The sequence below is a fragment of the Thamnophis elegans genome, chromosome 12, assembly GCF_009769535.1.
Source record: "Thamnophis elegans isolate rThaEle1 chromosome 12, rThaEle1.pri, whole genome shotgun sequence".
In the NCBI taxonomy this organism is placed as follows: domain Eukaryota; kingdom Metazoa; phylum Chordata; class Lepidosauria; order Squamata; family Colubridae; genus Thamnophis; species Thamnophis elegans.
This window is the reverse complement of record NC_045552.1, coordinates 5,171,202-5,187,738: the sequence shown is the minus strand read 5'-3', so window position 1 is coordinate 5,187,738 and position 16,537 is coordinate 5,171,202. Positions and strand designations below refer to the sequence as shown.

The following is a 16,537-nucleotide window of genomic DNA, read 5'->3' as shown; positions in this document are numbered from 1 at the left end:
AGAATATTATGACATCTGGAACAGGTTTGGTCAATGGTTGGAAATAGGAGGTGGGAGTTGGAAGACGAAAAAATTAGGCTAAGTAGACCTGGAATGAGACACTTTATACGTATTAGAATGCATTGGTCAAAAATAATTGTACAAGACTTGCACTGTGTAAGTAGTAGATACGTTATTTGTCTTTCACTTTGGTTTCTATTGCGGATGAAATGTCACACACTGTGTTCGATATACTTGTATGTAAATAATAAAAATATATTTAAAAAATAAATTAGTGAGAGTACTTTTCCACTTGAGTTTGGTAACGCAGCCTGCCTGGACTTGTGGGTGGTTCTTCTGAGTCTCTTGGATTCCCATTCCTTTGATTTCTTCCTCTTCTCCAGCAAGTGACTCGGCCTGGCCTCCCCGAGTCCCACCTCACTCACTCACAGCCACCCAAATGCCTGGAGACCCCTTCTCACCCCGAGGAGCCCAGCGACCTGGAAGAGCTGGAACAGTTTGCCCGCACCTTCAAACAACGGCGCATCAAACTGGGCTTCACGCAGGTACACCGCAGAACGCTGGGCTCAGATGAGGAAGAGTCAGTTCATTAGCTCTCCCTCGTGTGACCTGTCAAAACCACGGTCCACTAAAGCACGCCCGATTAAAGCGCGTACCTGACGTCATCAGCAGCGCGACAAATAAAATAAAAAATAAATTAAATTAAAATTAAAATAAAATTAAAGCAAGCCGATTCACATAAAGGTAAGGGTTAGGGTTAGGGTTAGGGTTGGGTTAAGGGTTAGGGTTAGGTTTAGGGTTACGTTAAGCGTTAGGGTTAGGTTTAGCGTTAGGTTAAGGGTTAGGTTTAGGGTTAGGTTTGGGGGGGTTAGGTTTAGATTTACGCGTTAATTTTAAGTTTACCGCTCACAGCGTGCTGTTTTCGTCGCGCTGTGATGACGTCACGTACGCGCTTTCATCAAGCGCGCTTTATTCTACCGCGGTTTTGTGGTGGAACCCTCCCTCGTGGAAGAAGAAGAGTTATGTGCGGGGAATTTAGTTTAATGAATCTAGTTTAATGAAAAGAAGGACCAGGGAAGACATGATAGCAGTCTTCCAATATCTCAGGGGTTGCCACAAAGAAGTGGGAGTCAAGGTATTCTCCAGGCCACCTGAGGGCAGAACAAGAAGCAATGGGTGGAAACTAATCAAGGAGAGAAGCAACCTAGAACTAAAGAGAAATTTAATAAATTAATCAGTGGAACAACTTGCCTCCGGAAGTTGTGAATGCCCCAACACTGGAAGTCTTTAAGAAGATGCTGGAAAGCCATTTGTCTGAAACGGTGTAGGGTTTCCTGCCTAGGCAGGGGGTTGGACTAGAAGACCTCCAAGGTCCCTTCCAACTCTGCTATTGTATTGAATCGTGAAATCTACGTAGCCTTGGCATTCTCTTCATAATTGCTTGTCTCCCTTTTCTTCCTCCCATCCTTCGCAGGGTGATGTGGGGCTGGCTATGGGGAAGCTTTATGGGAATGACTTCAGCCAAACCACCATCTCGCGCTTTGAGGCACTGAACCTCAGCTTCAAGAACATGTGCAAACTCAAACCTCTTCTGGAGAAATGGCTGAATGACGCTGGTAAGGAAAGACGGCGGGGTGGTATTCAAGCTGAGGATGACCGGTCTGGGAGTTGGATAATGTTAAGAATGCCAGAGAAGAAAAGAGAATTTGGTCAAGGAGACTATTGTGAAAGTTGCAGTGAAGGTAACAGGAAAGAGCCAGCTGCATTCACACATAAGCTATTGCTCCAGTTTGGGTCACCACAATTTTTTTAAAAAAGATCTTGAGACTCTGAAAAGAGTGCGGAGAAGAGCAACAAAGGTGAGAGAGATGGAGGCTAAAACATATGAAGAACAGTTGCAGAAACTGGGTATGTCTAGTTTAATAGAAAGAAGGACTAGGGGAGACATGATAGCAGTGTTCCAATATCTCAGGGGTTGCCACAAAGAAGAGGGAGTCAAACTATTTTCCAAAGCACCTGAAGGCAGAACAAGAAGCAATGGGTGGAAACTAACTAAGGAAAGAAGCAACTTAGAATTAAGGAGAAATTCTAAGTGAGTGAGAACAATAAACCAGTGGAATGGCTTGCCTGAAGAAATTGTGGATGCTCCATCACTGGAGGATTTTAAAAAAGGATTGGACGCCCATTTGTCTGAAATGGTATAGGGTTTCAAGTATAGGCTTGAGCAGGGGGATGGACTAGAAGACCTCCGAGGTAACCTTCCAGTGCTATTATTCTGTTACTCCTTTTTTTTTTAAAGGGCTTTCCTGCCATTGGTAGCCCAGGTAAACAAGCTTAGCATGCCGTGGGAAGCCGGTAAACTATGGCTCATTCAAAAACCATAGTTTAGCGTGATGTAGGGGCCAAGTGGCAGCCTTTGTGGCTGAGCCTGGCAGAAGGAAGATGGGGTAGCATAATTCAAGCAGGATTGAGTGGTGGGAAATAGGGCACCTTCCAGGGAGAAACTCAAGGGTGGGATTCAGTTGGTTCGAACCAGTTCGGGCAAACCGGATGCTAATTTTACATCTGGTTTGCCGAACCGGTACTTGCAAGGACTGGCTGGCCCCGCCCATCCCTCCCCTCCCTGGACTCTCCTCGTGGCCCATTTTGGGTGCCAGGTAAATGCAGGACCTGTGTGGAGGCTCTGGGAGGGCAGAAAAAAAACCACCTGGAAGTCCCGGATGTCTGGAAATAGGCCCATTTCCAGCCTCCAGAGGATTTTTGCCCCCCCCCCCCCCCCCGGAAGCTCAAAGAAGGCCTCCAGAGCCTGGGGAGGAGGAAAAACAGGCCTCCCGGAAGTCTGGAAACAGTTGCTAAAAGCTTTGAATCCCACCCCTGGAGAAACTTTGTTCTTCTTTGCTCCATCAACACAGGATACATTCCTACATAATTCCGATTAAGTGGGGGAGAAAAGTGATGCCATTTCTGGGGTCGGGTCGTATAGGGCAGGGGTCTCCCACCTTGGCCACTTTAAGTCATGAGTCTTTTCTTGTTCAAAAGTTTTATTTCTTTTAAAACAAACATTTCATCATTCCTCAATCAGTAAGACATCGAAGTACAATTTTTTGTGTGTCAAAATAGTTCTAGTTTACCACCAAATTCTTGTCTAGCCTAATGTATACCCCTCCCTCCCTCCCCCCTAGCCCCCCTCCTCCTTCCCCCCCCCAACTTCCCATAACCCGTACACGGTATGGATTTTAACAAACACAGTCTAAAATCTATTGAGAAAAAAGAAATAAAAAATTAATGACATTCTACATTGACCTTAGCTTCTTCTTGCTGAACTAACTTTAAACAATTTAAATCATTTCTGATCTTAAGCATAGGCTAACTGGAGTTTCTTGGTCCCGTATTTATTTTGTATATAGTCCATCCATTTTTTCCAGTCTCGTTTATATCTCTCATTTGAGTGATCTTTAAGATATGCCGATATTTTAGCCATCTCGGCTAAGTTTGTAACTTTCAATGTCCATTCTTGAGTTGTAGGCAAGTCTTCCTTCTTCCAGTATTGCGCCACCAACAGTCTTGCTGACATTATTAGGTACAGAATCAAGTTAGTCTCTACCACTGTAAAGTCAGTGATGCCATTTCTGGGGTCGGGTCGTATAGGGCAGGGGTCTCCCACCTTGGCCACTTTAAGTCATGAGTCTTAAAGTTGCCAAGGTTGGAGAGCCCTGGTCTAGGAGATGTGCCTGATGAGCCTTACTCAAGAGGCGAATAAAATGTTCCTCCTCCATACGTTGCAGAGACAATGTCCGTGGACTCCACGCTTCCCAGCCCCAATCAGCTGAACAGTCCCAACCTTGGTTTTGATGGGCTGCCGGGCCGACGCCGCAAGAAACGGACGAGCATTGAGACCAACGTCCGCTTTGCATTGGAAAAAAGCTTTCTAGCGGTAAAAAAAAAAAGTTTCCCTCCCTTGTCCCTCCCCGAGGTCATAAAGTGGGCCAAATCCTGGTTAACAACTGTCTTGCTTAGCAACAGGCATTTTGGGCGGAATTGTGGTTGTAAGTCAAGGACTACCTGTAAACCCACTACAGGTGGCTGTACAGTCAGTTTTATCCATTTTGTCCGACTGTCAATGGATAGTTCCCTGTCCTGCTGTTTGCTCTTCACCTCTCGCGAGGACCAGATGTTGCTCTTACGCTTCTATCTCCCCCGACAGAACCAGAAGCCTACCTCAGAGGAGATCTTACTTATTGCCGAACAGTTGAACATGGAGAAGGAGGTGATTCGTGTCTGGTTCTGCAACCGCCGCCAGAAGGAGAAACGGATCAACCCTTGCAGCTCTGCTCCCATTTTGCCTGCCCAGAGCAAGCCTCCTGGCTACAGCCCTCACTTGGTAAACTCCCAGTTTTAGCCTCCCGCGTGACCGTCCATCTCGGTTGGCCTCTCTTGTGGCTTTCCCAAGGGGGACGCCGACGTTTGCAAAAGTCCCCTTGAGGGACACATTATTTTTGCCCACTCAGAAGGCTAAGAGTTCAATCCTAGGTAGCGACAGGTACTTCTCTCCTGAGGCGCGAAGGAAAAATATCTGCTGTGGCCTCTGCGTAGGTGTCAGGAAGGGCATCTGGCCAGTAAATGCTCAACTCCATTCAGTCGTCCCGATTCTGCCCCAGTTAGGGGCTATAGAGTCATAAAGCAGGACCTATCAGTGCAAGTTCTTTATCTGTGTCAGGAGCATCTTCAAATTATAGACATAACAGTGTTCAACACTGAGCAAGTAAACCAGTGCAGGTAGCACCCCCCCCCCCCAAACTGCATACCCATTCCATCTGGGGAAATGCAACCCTTTGGAGAACTAAGCTTGGAAAATCCTCAGTATTGACTGGTCCATGAACCTGCAGCTACTTAATCATGCTGAAATAGTGGCTAAGCCAAATGTGCCTCTCCATTCAGACGCCAACAGCTTCCAGGCCCTGGGACAAGGCTTGGCAGTGTCTCTTGGTCAGCCAGGGGTCCAGAGATACGGTTGGCTGTCCTCAACAGCCGGTCCACTATGGCTGATGCCATCCCCTCCATTTAACAAGTCCCTAGGTAGCCCTTAAGGGAAAACCTTTCCTGCCCCCTGGTGGTGGAAGAGAGAAAGCGTGCTACCTGTGTCTACATCAATCAGTGTCGGTGACAGATTCCTGTCTATATTTTTCTTCCTCAGGTGACCAGCCCAGGCACCGGCACAGGTTTGCCCCTCTCCCAGGCTTCCAGTAGTCTGAGCACAACAGGTACACGCTCCCCCTTTATTTCCCTTTCCTTTATTTCCCTTCGGAATAGTTTACTGGGCTGGGAGTGATGAGAGCTTGTTAGGACTGGGGGCATTAAATTGACCTTCTTAAGCACAGGAATATAAGAACAGCCTGATCTTTGACTCACCAAGTTGGTTGAGGGATTTTTGAGATTGCTGGGACTCTGGATGATAAGAGGGCAACATCAGAAATTGATCATATTGGACGCAGTGGTGGGTTTCAAAAATTTTTGGAACCTGCTTTCCGGGTCCACTGGTGGAACCTCTTCTAACCGGTTCGGTAGATTTGACGAACCGGTTCTACCGAATAGGTGCGAACTGGTAGGAACCCACCTTGGATTGGACGCCTGAAATTGGGGAGGGGGGCACTTGGTTGCAGTCTTCTGGGATCATGTGATCCCCTTTTGCAATCTTCTCACAAAGTAAGTGGGGTAGCCAGACTCCCTTAACAACTGCGTTATTAGCAAACAAAAACATGCAAGGATGCGTTTAACATCCATGGCAAGGAAGGAAGATCATAAAAGAGGTTCCACCACAAATGCGCGCACAACAAAAGCGCGCCTGACTAAACCGCGGTGTCTAAAGCGCGGTGACAAAACTGCGTGACGAATGAGCGACTAATTAGCCCTAAAGCGCGCCGACAAAAGCGTGCCGACAGAAGCGCGCTGTAACCTAACCCTAAACCTAACCCTAAACCTAACCCTAAACCTAACCCTAAACCTAACCCTAAACCTAACCCTAAACCTAACCCTAAACCTAACCCTAAACCTAACCCTAAACCTAACCCTAAACCTAACCCTAAACCTAACCCTAAACCTAACCCTAAACCTAACCCTAAACCTAACCCTAAACCTAACCCTAAACCTAACCCTAAACCTAACCCTAAACCTATCCCTAAACCTAACCCTAAACCTAACCCTAAACCTAACCCTAAACCTAACCCTAAACCTAACCCTAAACCTAACCCTAAACCTAACTGTAAATCTTACCTTAAATTAAATCGCGCTTCTCTCGGCGCGCTGTTGTCGGCGCGCTTTTGACATCGCGGTTTTAGCGCTGCGGTGTTGTCGGCGCGCTTATGACGTTCGCGCTTTTGTCGGGTCACGATAAAAGAAACCTATAACTCACTCACTTTGCTTAGCGAAATTTTGGGCTCCATTGTGGCCATAAGTGGAGGACAACCTGGGGAGATAGAACGCCTAGCTTCTCTGGGCTTCTCGGCCCAAAGCTCTCATGTTAACGTCCTGTTCTTATTTTGGGACAGTTACTACCTTGTCCCCAGCAATCTGCTCCCTAACCCCCAGTCGGACAGCGGTTGGAGCAGGGGGCACCACCCTCAACTCGGCCACGCCGCCCCCAAGCAACAGCACAAATCCCAGTCCTCAGAGCAGCAGCCATCCAGCTCTCAGCTTGCAAGGCCTGAATCCCAGTACGGGGTAAGTGGCAAGACTGGAAAAGCTTTTGGAGGGTTGAGTTCTCGCAAAGGTTGGACTTCGATCCTCGGTGGAGCCTCTTTAACGGCCCCTTAACAGAATATCAAAGTTGGGGGGGGGGGGGACCTTGGAGGTCTTCTAGTCTCAACACCCCTGCTCGGTTCCACAAAACCGCGGACGACAAAATTGCGCTCGACGAAAGTGCGTACGTGACGTCATCACAGCGCAACGAAAACATCGCGCTGTGATCGATAAATGTAAAAATAAAGCGAAAACCTTACCCTAACCCCCCCAAACCTAACCCTAAACCTAACCCTAAACCTAACCCTTAACCTAACGCTAAACCTAACGCTAACCCTTAACCTAACGCTAAACGTAACCCTAACGCTCTAAACCTAACCCTAACCCTTAACCTAACCCTAACCGTAACCGTAACCCTAACCCTTACCTTTATGTGAATCGGCTTGCTTTAATTTTATTTTTATTTCAATTTTTAATTTTTTTCGTCGCGCTGTGATGACGTCAAATGCGCACTTTCGTCGAGCGCGCTTTTGTGGACCGCGGTTTTGACGGGTCACGCCCCTGCTCAAGCAGGAGACCCTCCACCATTTCAGACAAATCTCTTCTTAAAAGCTTCCACTGTTGGAGCACCCACAACTCCTTGAGGCAAGCCGTTCCACTGATTCATTGTCCCAACTGTCAGGAAATTCCTCCTTAGTTCTAGGTTGCTTCTCTCCTTGATTAGTTTCCACCCGTTGCTTCTTGTCCCTGCCTTCAGGGGCTTTGGGGAATAGATTCTTTGGGGGCAGCCCTTCAAATATTGGAAGACGGCTGTCATTTGAGTCATGGGGGACTAACTTCTGGGTTTCTTTCTTTCTTTAACACATTTATATAGCCACCCAACTCGTACAGAGATGATGCTGGGCAGCTTACAACATTTAAAAATCCATCAAATAACCTCCCCCCCCCCGCCCCACCCTGCATGACAGCAATAACACAATCAAATCAAGTTGGTCGGCCCTGTTTCCATTGGGGATCCCCAGGCCCACTGACAGAACTACGTTTTTAGGACTTTTCAGGGTGTGAGACAACCATACGTTGAAGGGAATGATATTCTATAGAGCAGGGGCCTCCACCATGAAGGCCCTTTTTGCAGTCCCACCAGATGTATATCCCTAATCAGTGGGACCTGTAACATGCCCTGCCTTTCCACCCTTCATTTAGGAATTCTGGGGGTTGAAGTCCACAGGTCCTAAAAGGCCCCTAGTTCCCCATGCTGGCTGAGGAATTCTGGGAGTTGAAGTCCACAGGTGCTAAAAGGCCCCTAGTTCCCCATGCTGGCTGAGGAATTCTGGGAGTTGAAGTCCACAGGTGCTAAAAGGCCCATAGTTCCCCATGTTGGCTGAAGAATTCTGGGAGTTGAAGTCCACAGGTGCTAAAAGGCCCATAGTTCCCCATGCTGGCTGAGGAATTCTGGGAGTTGAAGTCCACAGGTCCTAAAAGGCCCATAGTTCCCCATGCTGGCTGAGGAATTCTGGGAGTTGAAGTCCACGGGTCATAAAGGAGCCATAGTTCCCCACCTCTGTGCTAGAGGATAAGATATAAAATCTACATTGACTCAACCATTCTAAGTTGGATCCTTCTGATAATTCCTGGACGCACCGGAGAGGAAAAAATGGGTATGTGTGTGTGTGTGTGCGTGTGAAAAGAGCATGCTCATCTTTGCCACCCCAAAGCCCCCACTTTAACTCGCTGCCTTTGATTTGATTGCAGAAGCACAGTGCTAGGGGTGAATGCAGGGTTAAACCCAGCGCTAATGGCCACCAACCCACTGGCCACCATACAAGGTTTGTGAAAGAAAAGACAAAAAAAAAAACACCCCAACCCATGGTGTCGTGGCTGCCATCCTCTCCACTGGCTTGCTGGCGTGGGAGAAAAAATATGCAAAGGAACGGCTGTGAGTTTGTAAGAGGTCGCATGTTGGGCGCACAGCATCTGCGGATTGCTGCATGTCTGGCAAAGCGTGGAAGAGGCCTGTTTGTGTGTTGGGTATGTGTGTGTAAAATAACTATGGATCCTCTTAACGACTGAGTTTGAGTTTGAGTTTATTGATCTTGTATGTCGCCCACTCCCGAAGGACTCCGGGCGGCTTACAATAAACAAGGGAAGGGGATAAATAAACAAAACAACACTTTAAAATACACAACATTCACAGTTTCCGTGGGGCTGGATATTTCACAAGCCCCCCGGCCTGCTGGAGCGGGCAGGACTTGGTGGCTTTGCGGAAGGCCGGGAGGGTAGTAAGGGTCCGGATCTCCACAGGGAGGTCGTTCCAAAGGGCTGGAGCTGCTCTCCCCCGGGAAGCCGCCAGCCGACATTGGCTGGCAGATGGAATCCGGAGGAGACCTAACCTGTGAGATCTAATTGGTCTATGGGAGATAATCGGCAGGAGGTGGTCTCTTAGACTGCAACAACTTATGGGTGTAATTCCAGGCTCATTTATGGTCGTAAGTTGAGGACCATCTGTAAGGACCAAGCCTTGTGAAAGGGGCCATAGACTTGACTGTTTATCCCCCCCACCAGCCTAAAATAGATGTTAGAAGCAGCTGAAAGATGCAGGACAAAAGAAAATGCATAAATGCTATCCGTATTTAAGGTGTACCTCATATAAGAAGCCAATGGAGAAGGTTATCTATCAGTTTGGAGTAAGGTATCCTCCACATGTATAATTTATGCAAATCCATTGGTTGTTTTTAATCCCCCCAACTCCCCGCTGGGTTATAATTGTAAACCAACAGAGTCATTTTTGGAATCAGGTGGTCCTTAAATCAAACGAACAAATAACAAGGATGATCCCAGTTGTGGCTCTCCACCTGGAATCAAACAGGAGAAGATCTGGAGATCATGATGTGACGGCTGGAGGTTGAGCTTGGCAAGGCAGGGTGATGACAGCATCATCCACAAGAGGGGCCAATTCCATTTCTACCATCCTCACCCCTGGTGTGGGACGGCTGATTATCTGGGTTCTTTTTTTCCAGCGAGGACCTTGGTATGAATCCTGATCGAAAAGAACCCAGATAAACTGCTTCACTTAAGATCTTTGGCCCTTGTTTGTGAGCGTGCAGGTAGAAATTGTCTAATCCGGGGCGTTCAAGAGAGCACGCACCATTTCCTCTTTCAAGGAGGCATTTACTGGATTACGCCTCTTCCCCGCCTCTTGGCCTGACCTATGAGGCGAGATTGCTTGTGAGCCGGTGTGCAAGTGTAAGAATACAGAGTGTGTGAGAGTGCAGCAGCCAGTCGGTGGAGTCCCTCACAACCTCCTCTCATCCATCTTGAGGGCTTTTTCTCCATTCCATCTTGAATTTGCACCTAGCAGAAGCCTTCACGCTCCATTACATGCATCCTTCACGTCATACATGCTAACCATTGATTGTGCAACCTGTCTTCTCACACCGTGCGTCTTTTCCGTGTGAATCATGTCGGGGGGGGGGAGAGAAATGACAGAGCTGTCGGGGGACAAGGAAGAGCCGTTTCAATCATACCAGTCTTTTTGACATGAGAGAAGAGGAAGCTTCTAAAAATATTTTCTTTACAAAGATAACCATGGTTTCCTGTGAGTGGTGCAGTGGCCTAGAGGTGGAGCTCTCGCCTCACCATCAGGAGGCTGTGAGTTCGATCCTAGGTAGAGGCAGATATTTCTCTCTCTCTCTCTCTGGGCATAATGAGAATATATCTGTTGAACAAAACTCCGCATTGGCAACAGAGAAGGGCATCCGGCATGTAAAGAAGAGCCAAGGTGGCGCAGTGGTTAAATGCAGCACTGCAGGCTACTTCAGCAGACTGCAGTTCTGCAGTTCTGCAGTTCGGCTGTTCAAATCTCACCGGCTCAGGGTTGACTCAGCCTTCCATCCTTCCGAGGTGGGTAAAATGAGGACCCGGATTGTTGTTGGGGGCAATATGCTGACTCTGCAAACCGCTTAGAGAGGGCTGAAAGCCCTATGAAGCGGTATATAAGTCTAACTGCTATTGCTATTGCTATGTAAATACTCCGCTCCATTCAGTTGTCCAGACTCCACCCGGCAAGGGATTATGGGGTCGTTGAAAGAATGGTTTTCCTGCAAGATTATCCTCCAAGAGGGCAGCCTTGGCCCTGTCTCTCCTTTGGGCCAATTCTGTATTGATCCCAAGGCCAAGGACGAGAAGCCATTGCAGGTGTGGTCTAACCAACTTCTTTTTCCTCTTCTCTTCGTGTAGCCCTGGCCAGTGGTGGAAGCCTGCCAATTACCAGCCTTGATGCCAGTGGTAACTTAATCTTGGGTACCACTGCGGGCACAACTGGAAGCCAGAGCATCGTGACCTCGCAGCTCTTCCTCAACCACGCGGGCCTGCCTTTGCTGAGTGCTGCCCCCGGAGGCGTGGGGCTGGTGTCGGCAGCTGCTGCCGTGGCTGCTTCTATGCCTAGCAAGTCCCCTACCCTGACTTCCTCCTCCTCCTCCTCTTCCTCTTCCTCCTCCTCTTGTTCCTCATGCAGCTCCTCCAGTGACATGGCGCAGACAATGGGGCAAGTTGGACCAGGATCCACCGAGCCGGATGCCAAGACGGAGTGAGGACTCAGGCGCATCCACGCTGCCTTTTCTGACATGGCGGGGGGTAGCCAGGAGTGGACATACAAAACCGACACATGAAACCAAAAAAAAAAAAAAACACCAAAACCAAGCAAACCAAACATAGAAATATCAGCAGCAGCCAAACGAAAAAAACAAAACAAAAACCCAACAACCAAAAAATAAGCAAAGAAGCAAAGCAAAAAGGGAAAAAAAAGGAAGAAACCAAAAATTCAAAAGTTCCCCAAACCTTTGGCATTCATTTGTTTTTCCCCTCTGCAGAAGGTTGACAGTCGATGGTCTGTTTGATTTTTAATGATTTGTCTCTTTTTTTCTTCTTCTTCATCTGCTCGTTTCCTGGACAGTATCAGAAAGGAAACCAATAAATGGGGATATTTTTTTTTTTTGTAAAAAAAGAAAAAGAAAAAAAAAACTTTTAAAAGAACCTTTAAAAACCCTTAAGGGGGAATACAGATCTCACACCAAAAATCACCAGTTCTAGCTTCACCCAAAGCTTTTTACAAACTTTTCTATCTTCAGTGTCTGGTCGAATGTCTTTCAAAATGCTTTTATTTATTCTTATTTATTCTTTCTCTTTTCCTTAGATCCGGAAAGGGTTTGGGCAGGAAAAGAATGGATTGATTTAATTTCAGGATCTTCCTATAAATATTTTCTTTATTTTTTAAATGGTTAACAAATGTTTCTGCTTTTCTTTTTTTTTGCTTTTTTATTTTTCCTGAAATGAAACAAATAAGAAGCTTTATACAAATAGGGGGATTCTTATAAGAAATGAAGGCTAGGATTTTCAAAGGCAATAATGAATATCAGACACCGGCTTCCTTCTCTGGAAACTGGTTTCTTGATTGATGTCCTGCAATGAGTTATTTTTTTTTTTAAATTATTTCTGCTGCTTCTTGTTTGCAAAGAGGTTATTTGATTAATCAGCCTGGGAATAGGCTCCACCAAAGGAGTTTGTGATCACAAAATTCAGATTACTTGCCAGCCAAAAATCTATATTACCAGTAGTTCTCTGGGGCTTGAAGCAAGGAGGTGGGGAACCATTTTACAAAATTTATTCGTTGAAGATCCTCCTGAGATACGGATACGTTGCAAGTATTTGGTGCCTCAAAGCCCGGATATTTGCAATGCCTGTTTCTGTCCCTCTCAAAAAAACCTCCCTCACTCCTACAATAAGGATGAAGGGGTTACGTCCGGTTGGAATTACTTTATTATGTTGGAAGAAATGTCCAGCATAACTATTAGCAGGGCTACTCAGAGGGCATATAATGTAAGTACTTTTTGCAGGACAAGAGGCATTATTGAAAGTCACAGTCTTCAAATTTTTAAGGATGGGCAGCACTAAATCTATGCTTTTTTTCTATCGGCTTGAATCTTTTTTATTTGCCAGCTTTAATTTTCTATTGAGCTTAGCGGGGGGGGGATTGTTTTTAATTGGTTTTGCCTGGGGTTAGTATCAGGGGTTATTTTTCTGAAAACGGGACGTGCGGTTTTTTATTTTTATTGTTATTATTATTTTTATAGCTGTGTTCTGAAAAATAAATACTCATATTCCAGTGCCTGGCAAAAACCAAAACAAAAAAAATATATATGAGAATTTCAGCATTCTTTACATTTTTCAGAAAAAAAACAAACCAAAAATTGATAGACATCACTACAGAAAACAACAAAACGAAGACCACTGGGGGAACATAAATAAAAGCAAAGACAGAAGAAGAGGGATAAAAAGAATTCTTCTCAGAAAGTGGGTATCACAGAGACTCAAGAGGCGAGAGAAACTTTTAACCAAAAAGAATCAAACACAAAGAAGGAAAAAGAGGTAACCACAAGAAACTTTGAAACGAAGAAGAAAGGATGGAAATGTGGGGGGAAATAAAGGGGACATCGTTACTTTCTCTGTTTAAGACAAAATGGCTCAACCGTCTTTCTCTGTCCTGAAAAAAAAAAAAGAAAAATACCTCATGGAAAGTTGTGTTGAGAAGCCAAGATTTTATAAAATGGGCAAAGAGACAAATAAAGTAAACCAAATCAACTGAAGTGGGAGGGCGAGATCAGAAGATCCTGTGACTTTCTCCCGGAAGTCTGGAAAGCTTTAAAAATGGCTTCTCAAAACACTTATTTTTTATTTGTTTTGTTTTTAAACTTCTTTTGTACGTTTCTTTACTTGGTCGTCTTTGGTTTCGTTTTAACTGGATGGTTTGGGATCTTTTTTTTTTTTTAAAAAAACACGTTGGGTGGGTTAATTGATGTTTTGGGGGCTCTACTGAATGTTTGTCTTTTATTTTCAACTCCTGCGAACCAAAGTTTTGCTGTTGCAGAGAAGGAAGTTAGCCATGGCATACTGCGATCTGGTAGAAAACAGAAAAACCAAACAAAAGGACAGAGTTTAAAAAAAAAAAAAAGATAAACAAGCAAACAAAAAAAAAAGTACTTTGAACCTTTCTTAAAGGACAGAAAACAAAGAAAAACCCTCAACCTCATTTTATCTCCTGCTTTTGCTGTGCTCTAACGTTCAGGTGGGTTTGAGATAACAAAAGAAGAGAAAAAAATACTGTGAAACTTTCCAAAACAGAAACAAATCAACAACAAACAAAAAACAACAAACGAACCAGGAAACACCTAGTTTAAAAGACTTGAAAGAAAGAAAAGTTTTCATCCCATTCTGTGCGTGAGTGAGAGAGAACTGCCAAGTATTTATTCAGATTTCAGTTATGGTATAATCGTGGACATCTGAGGGCGGGGAAAAAAAACATTGGAGAGAAATATTTCTCTCGTTTTCTCTCTCTTTCTCTCTCTCTCTCTCTCTCTCATGTGCTACTGAACGTGTTTCTAGGTGGAATGTAACTGTTTTAGTGATCTTTGTTATTTTCCTTTCCTTTTGACTTTTTGGGGGGGGGGTATCTATTTTTTTTTAATAGAGAAAATTCTATGTTCCGCTTTATCGCTTCTTACTGTATTAAGAAAAAAAAGACAAAAAAACAAACGCTAAAGGTTTGCAACAAAAAAAAAGATAAAAAGGGAAAAAAAGGAAACAAAAAACAAACAAAAAAAAAATACCAAAAACCAAAATGTGTTTTTTTTTAATTAAAAAAAAAAAAAAGAATTGATTCTAGACCAAAAATGACCCTATCTCCATGCATGGAGCTGAGTGGTGGTTGAATGGCGTGGAGGGAAAACTCTCAAGATTTTATAGGGCAAGTAAGGATGTTGGGAAGTAGGTTAGATTGCTGTCAATCTGGAGATGAGGAGGAGCAGCTTTTTCAGAAAGATGAAAAAGGGGGTGGCTGGTAATTGCTCCCTCTTTTAGCCTTCAAAAACCAGCCAAATGTTTGACCGGAATGAGACAGAAGAAAATATACACAAGCAGGTTGTAGATAGGATGATGCCTCTTTTGAAGGTTAGCTTTAGCTTTAGGAAAGGAGATGTGGGAGAGACATCTAAATCACAGGGACATCACTATCTCCCCTTCCAAATTGCTGATTATATAAGACGTGAAACGTAAAACTAATTTTGCTATAGGGAAGCTTGAGGTTGATGGATCCAGAGCAAGACGGCCTGATCTTTAGTTTCAAATTGGCGGATGATTTTAATTGATTGGTCAAAGGCCATAAGCAACTGTACCTCTCTAGTCCACATACTTCTTCAACTGGCTGGTTTAAAAAAGAAGATGCTTGAAAAATAGCTGCATCTCTCTGTTCTGCTGAGCTCTCCCACTCCTAGGAGTTTTAGAACGAGGAAGGAAATAAAGTAAAACCAAAGCTGTCAAACCAAATATTTGCTCACATGCCTCCGTGCCAGTGCCTGTCCCAGAGTTGGGGGGAGGGCACGAGGGAGGGAGACAGGCTAGCCACCCCCTCCCTCTCCTTACAGTGCCAAGACATCCACCACAAGGCTCTTTGGAGATAGCCCGCCATATACCTCATATACTTTAATGATAAACCAAATAGAAAAGCTTTATTAAGGGTGTGTGCCGTACAGGTCTGTTTTGGGGCAGTGGGGGATCGGGCGCAGCATTCCTCTCGCCCCCATGGAGGGAAATCAGTAGGACAGCCCAGGTCCAATGAAATCTGATCTATTGTAAGCTTCTAGGGTTCCAGGAGATACGTTTTATCTGGAAAAGGACGACGACGTGGTTAGGATGGAACCGTGACAAGGACTGAAGACTGCATCCACAAAGACATGAGAGAGAAGGAGAAAAAAATAAAAAAAAGACACGCTAGGGGCTGGACATTAAGGGCCTCACTTTCCCCGATGTAACTGGCACTTTGTACATCAGGGTTAAATTGGAGGATAGCTGGAATTCAGCTGTGATGCAAGAGCATTTTTTTGTATCGTTTCTCGTTGGACGCGAATCTCCTTTAGAAACCTTGACTGGGACCACGTTCGGGTCTAATTGGAAGGTCTTCCTCTGCCTTCCGTTGAACTGGCTTCTCCAGGTTGCTCTCTTATCAACTCTGACCGGTGTTGAGGTTAATGTGAAAAAGGGAATCTTGTTGATATGTCCAGGAAGGTCGGTCAGTTTGATAGCGCCTAGAGGAGTGGATCCAATGGGCTGGCCTTTTGCATGAAGGATGCTGCACTAGAACCCAGTTTCTTGCCGACACCACCCCAACATGACTGGCCTGTTGCTGTAGCCGACCTGGGAGCAGTGGGAAAATCGTGTGATAACTTTGCCAAAGGTAGTTAGTTCCTAGTATTCATTTTTTTTAAAATTTTTAATCTTCCGGGGTCTGATCCTGTCTTGTTAATTTATTTGTAACTGTGGGGCTTAGAAGTGACTTGAAAAAAAAATGATGATGATGATGATGATGATAATGTAACAAATATTCTGAGTGCTTTTTTAATTTGTTCTTTCATTTGGTTCTGTCGTGGTTTTGTGTTTTTTTCCCTGTCTTTTTTTAAAATTAAAAACAAAAAACACAATAAAAATCTTGCAACCAAAGATGAGTTGAAAAGAAGTTGAGAATCTGTTATGGTGACTTATTTGTGGCACAGAACTTGCACACCATAGGAGGAAAGCGAAAAAATGTGGATCAGCAGCCTGGCACCTGAAAACAATGTTCTTCCTGCTGGTGCGTCTTCGCCACCCAGTTAGGCTCCAAAGGTATTACTGGAAGATAACGTGATCTACAGCCAATTGCTTTCTTTGCCTTCTAAGATAAGGGCACAGGTAGTCCTTGACTTATAACCATAATTGA

At 45.0% G+C, this 16,537-nt stretch overlaps 1 protein-coding gene across 1 annotated transcript in view; it reads left to right on the top strand.

The window, feature by feature from the left end:
* POU2F2 (POU class 2 homeobox 2) overlaps window positions 1-11,443 on the top strand; it is a 39,390-nt gene extending 27,947 nt beyond the window's left edge. Inside the window, exons 9-16 of the mRNA XM_032227668.1 lie at window positions 384-545; window positions 1,475-1,616; window positions 3,786-3,934; window positions 4,205-4,381; window positions 5,195-5,261; window positions 6,546-6,717; window positions 8,488-8,561; window positions 10,972-11,443. Of these exons, the coding sequence (XP_032083559.1) occupies window positions 384-545; window positions 1,475-1,616; window positions 3,786-3,934; window positions 4,205-4,381; window positions 5,195-5,261; window positions 6,546-6,717; window positions 8,488-8,561; window positions 10,972-11,324 (1,296 nt within the window). The 3' untranslated portion in view covers window positions 11,325-11,443. The remainder of the gene's footprint in view (window positions 1-383; window positions 546-1,474; window positions 1,617-3,785; window positions 3,935-4,204; window positions 4,382-5,194; window positions 5,262-6,545; window positions 6,718-8,487; window positions 8,562-10,971) is intronic.
* Window positions 11,444-16,537: the final 5,094 nt, after the last annotated feature.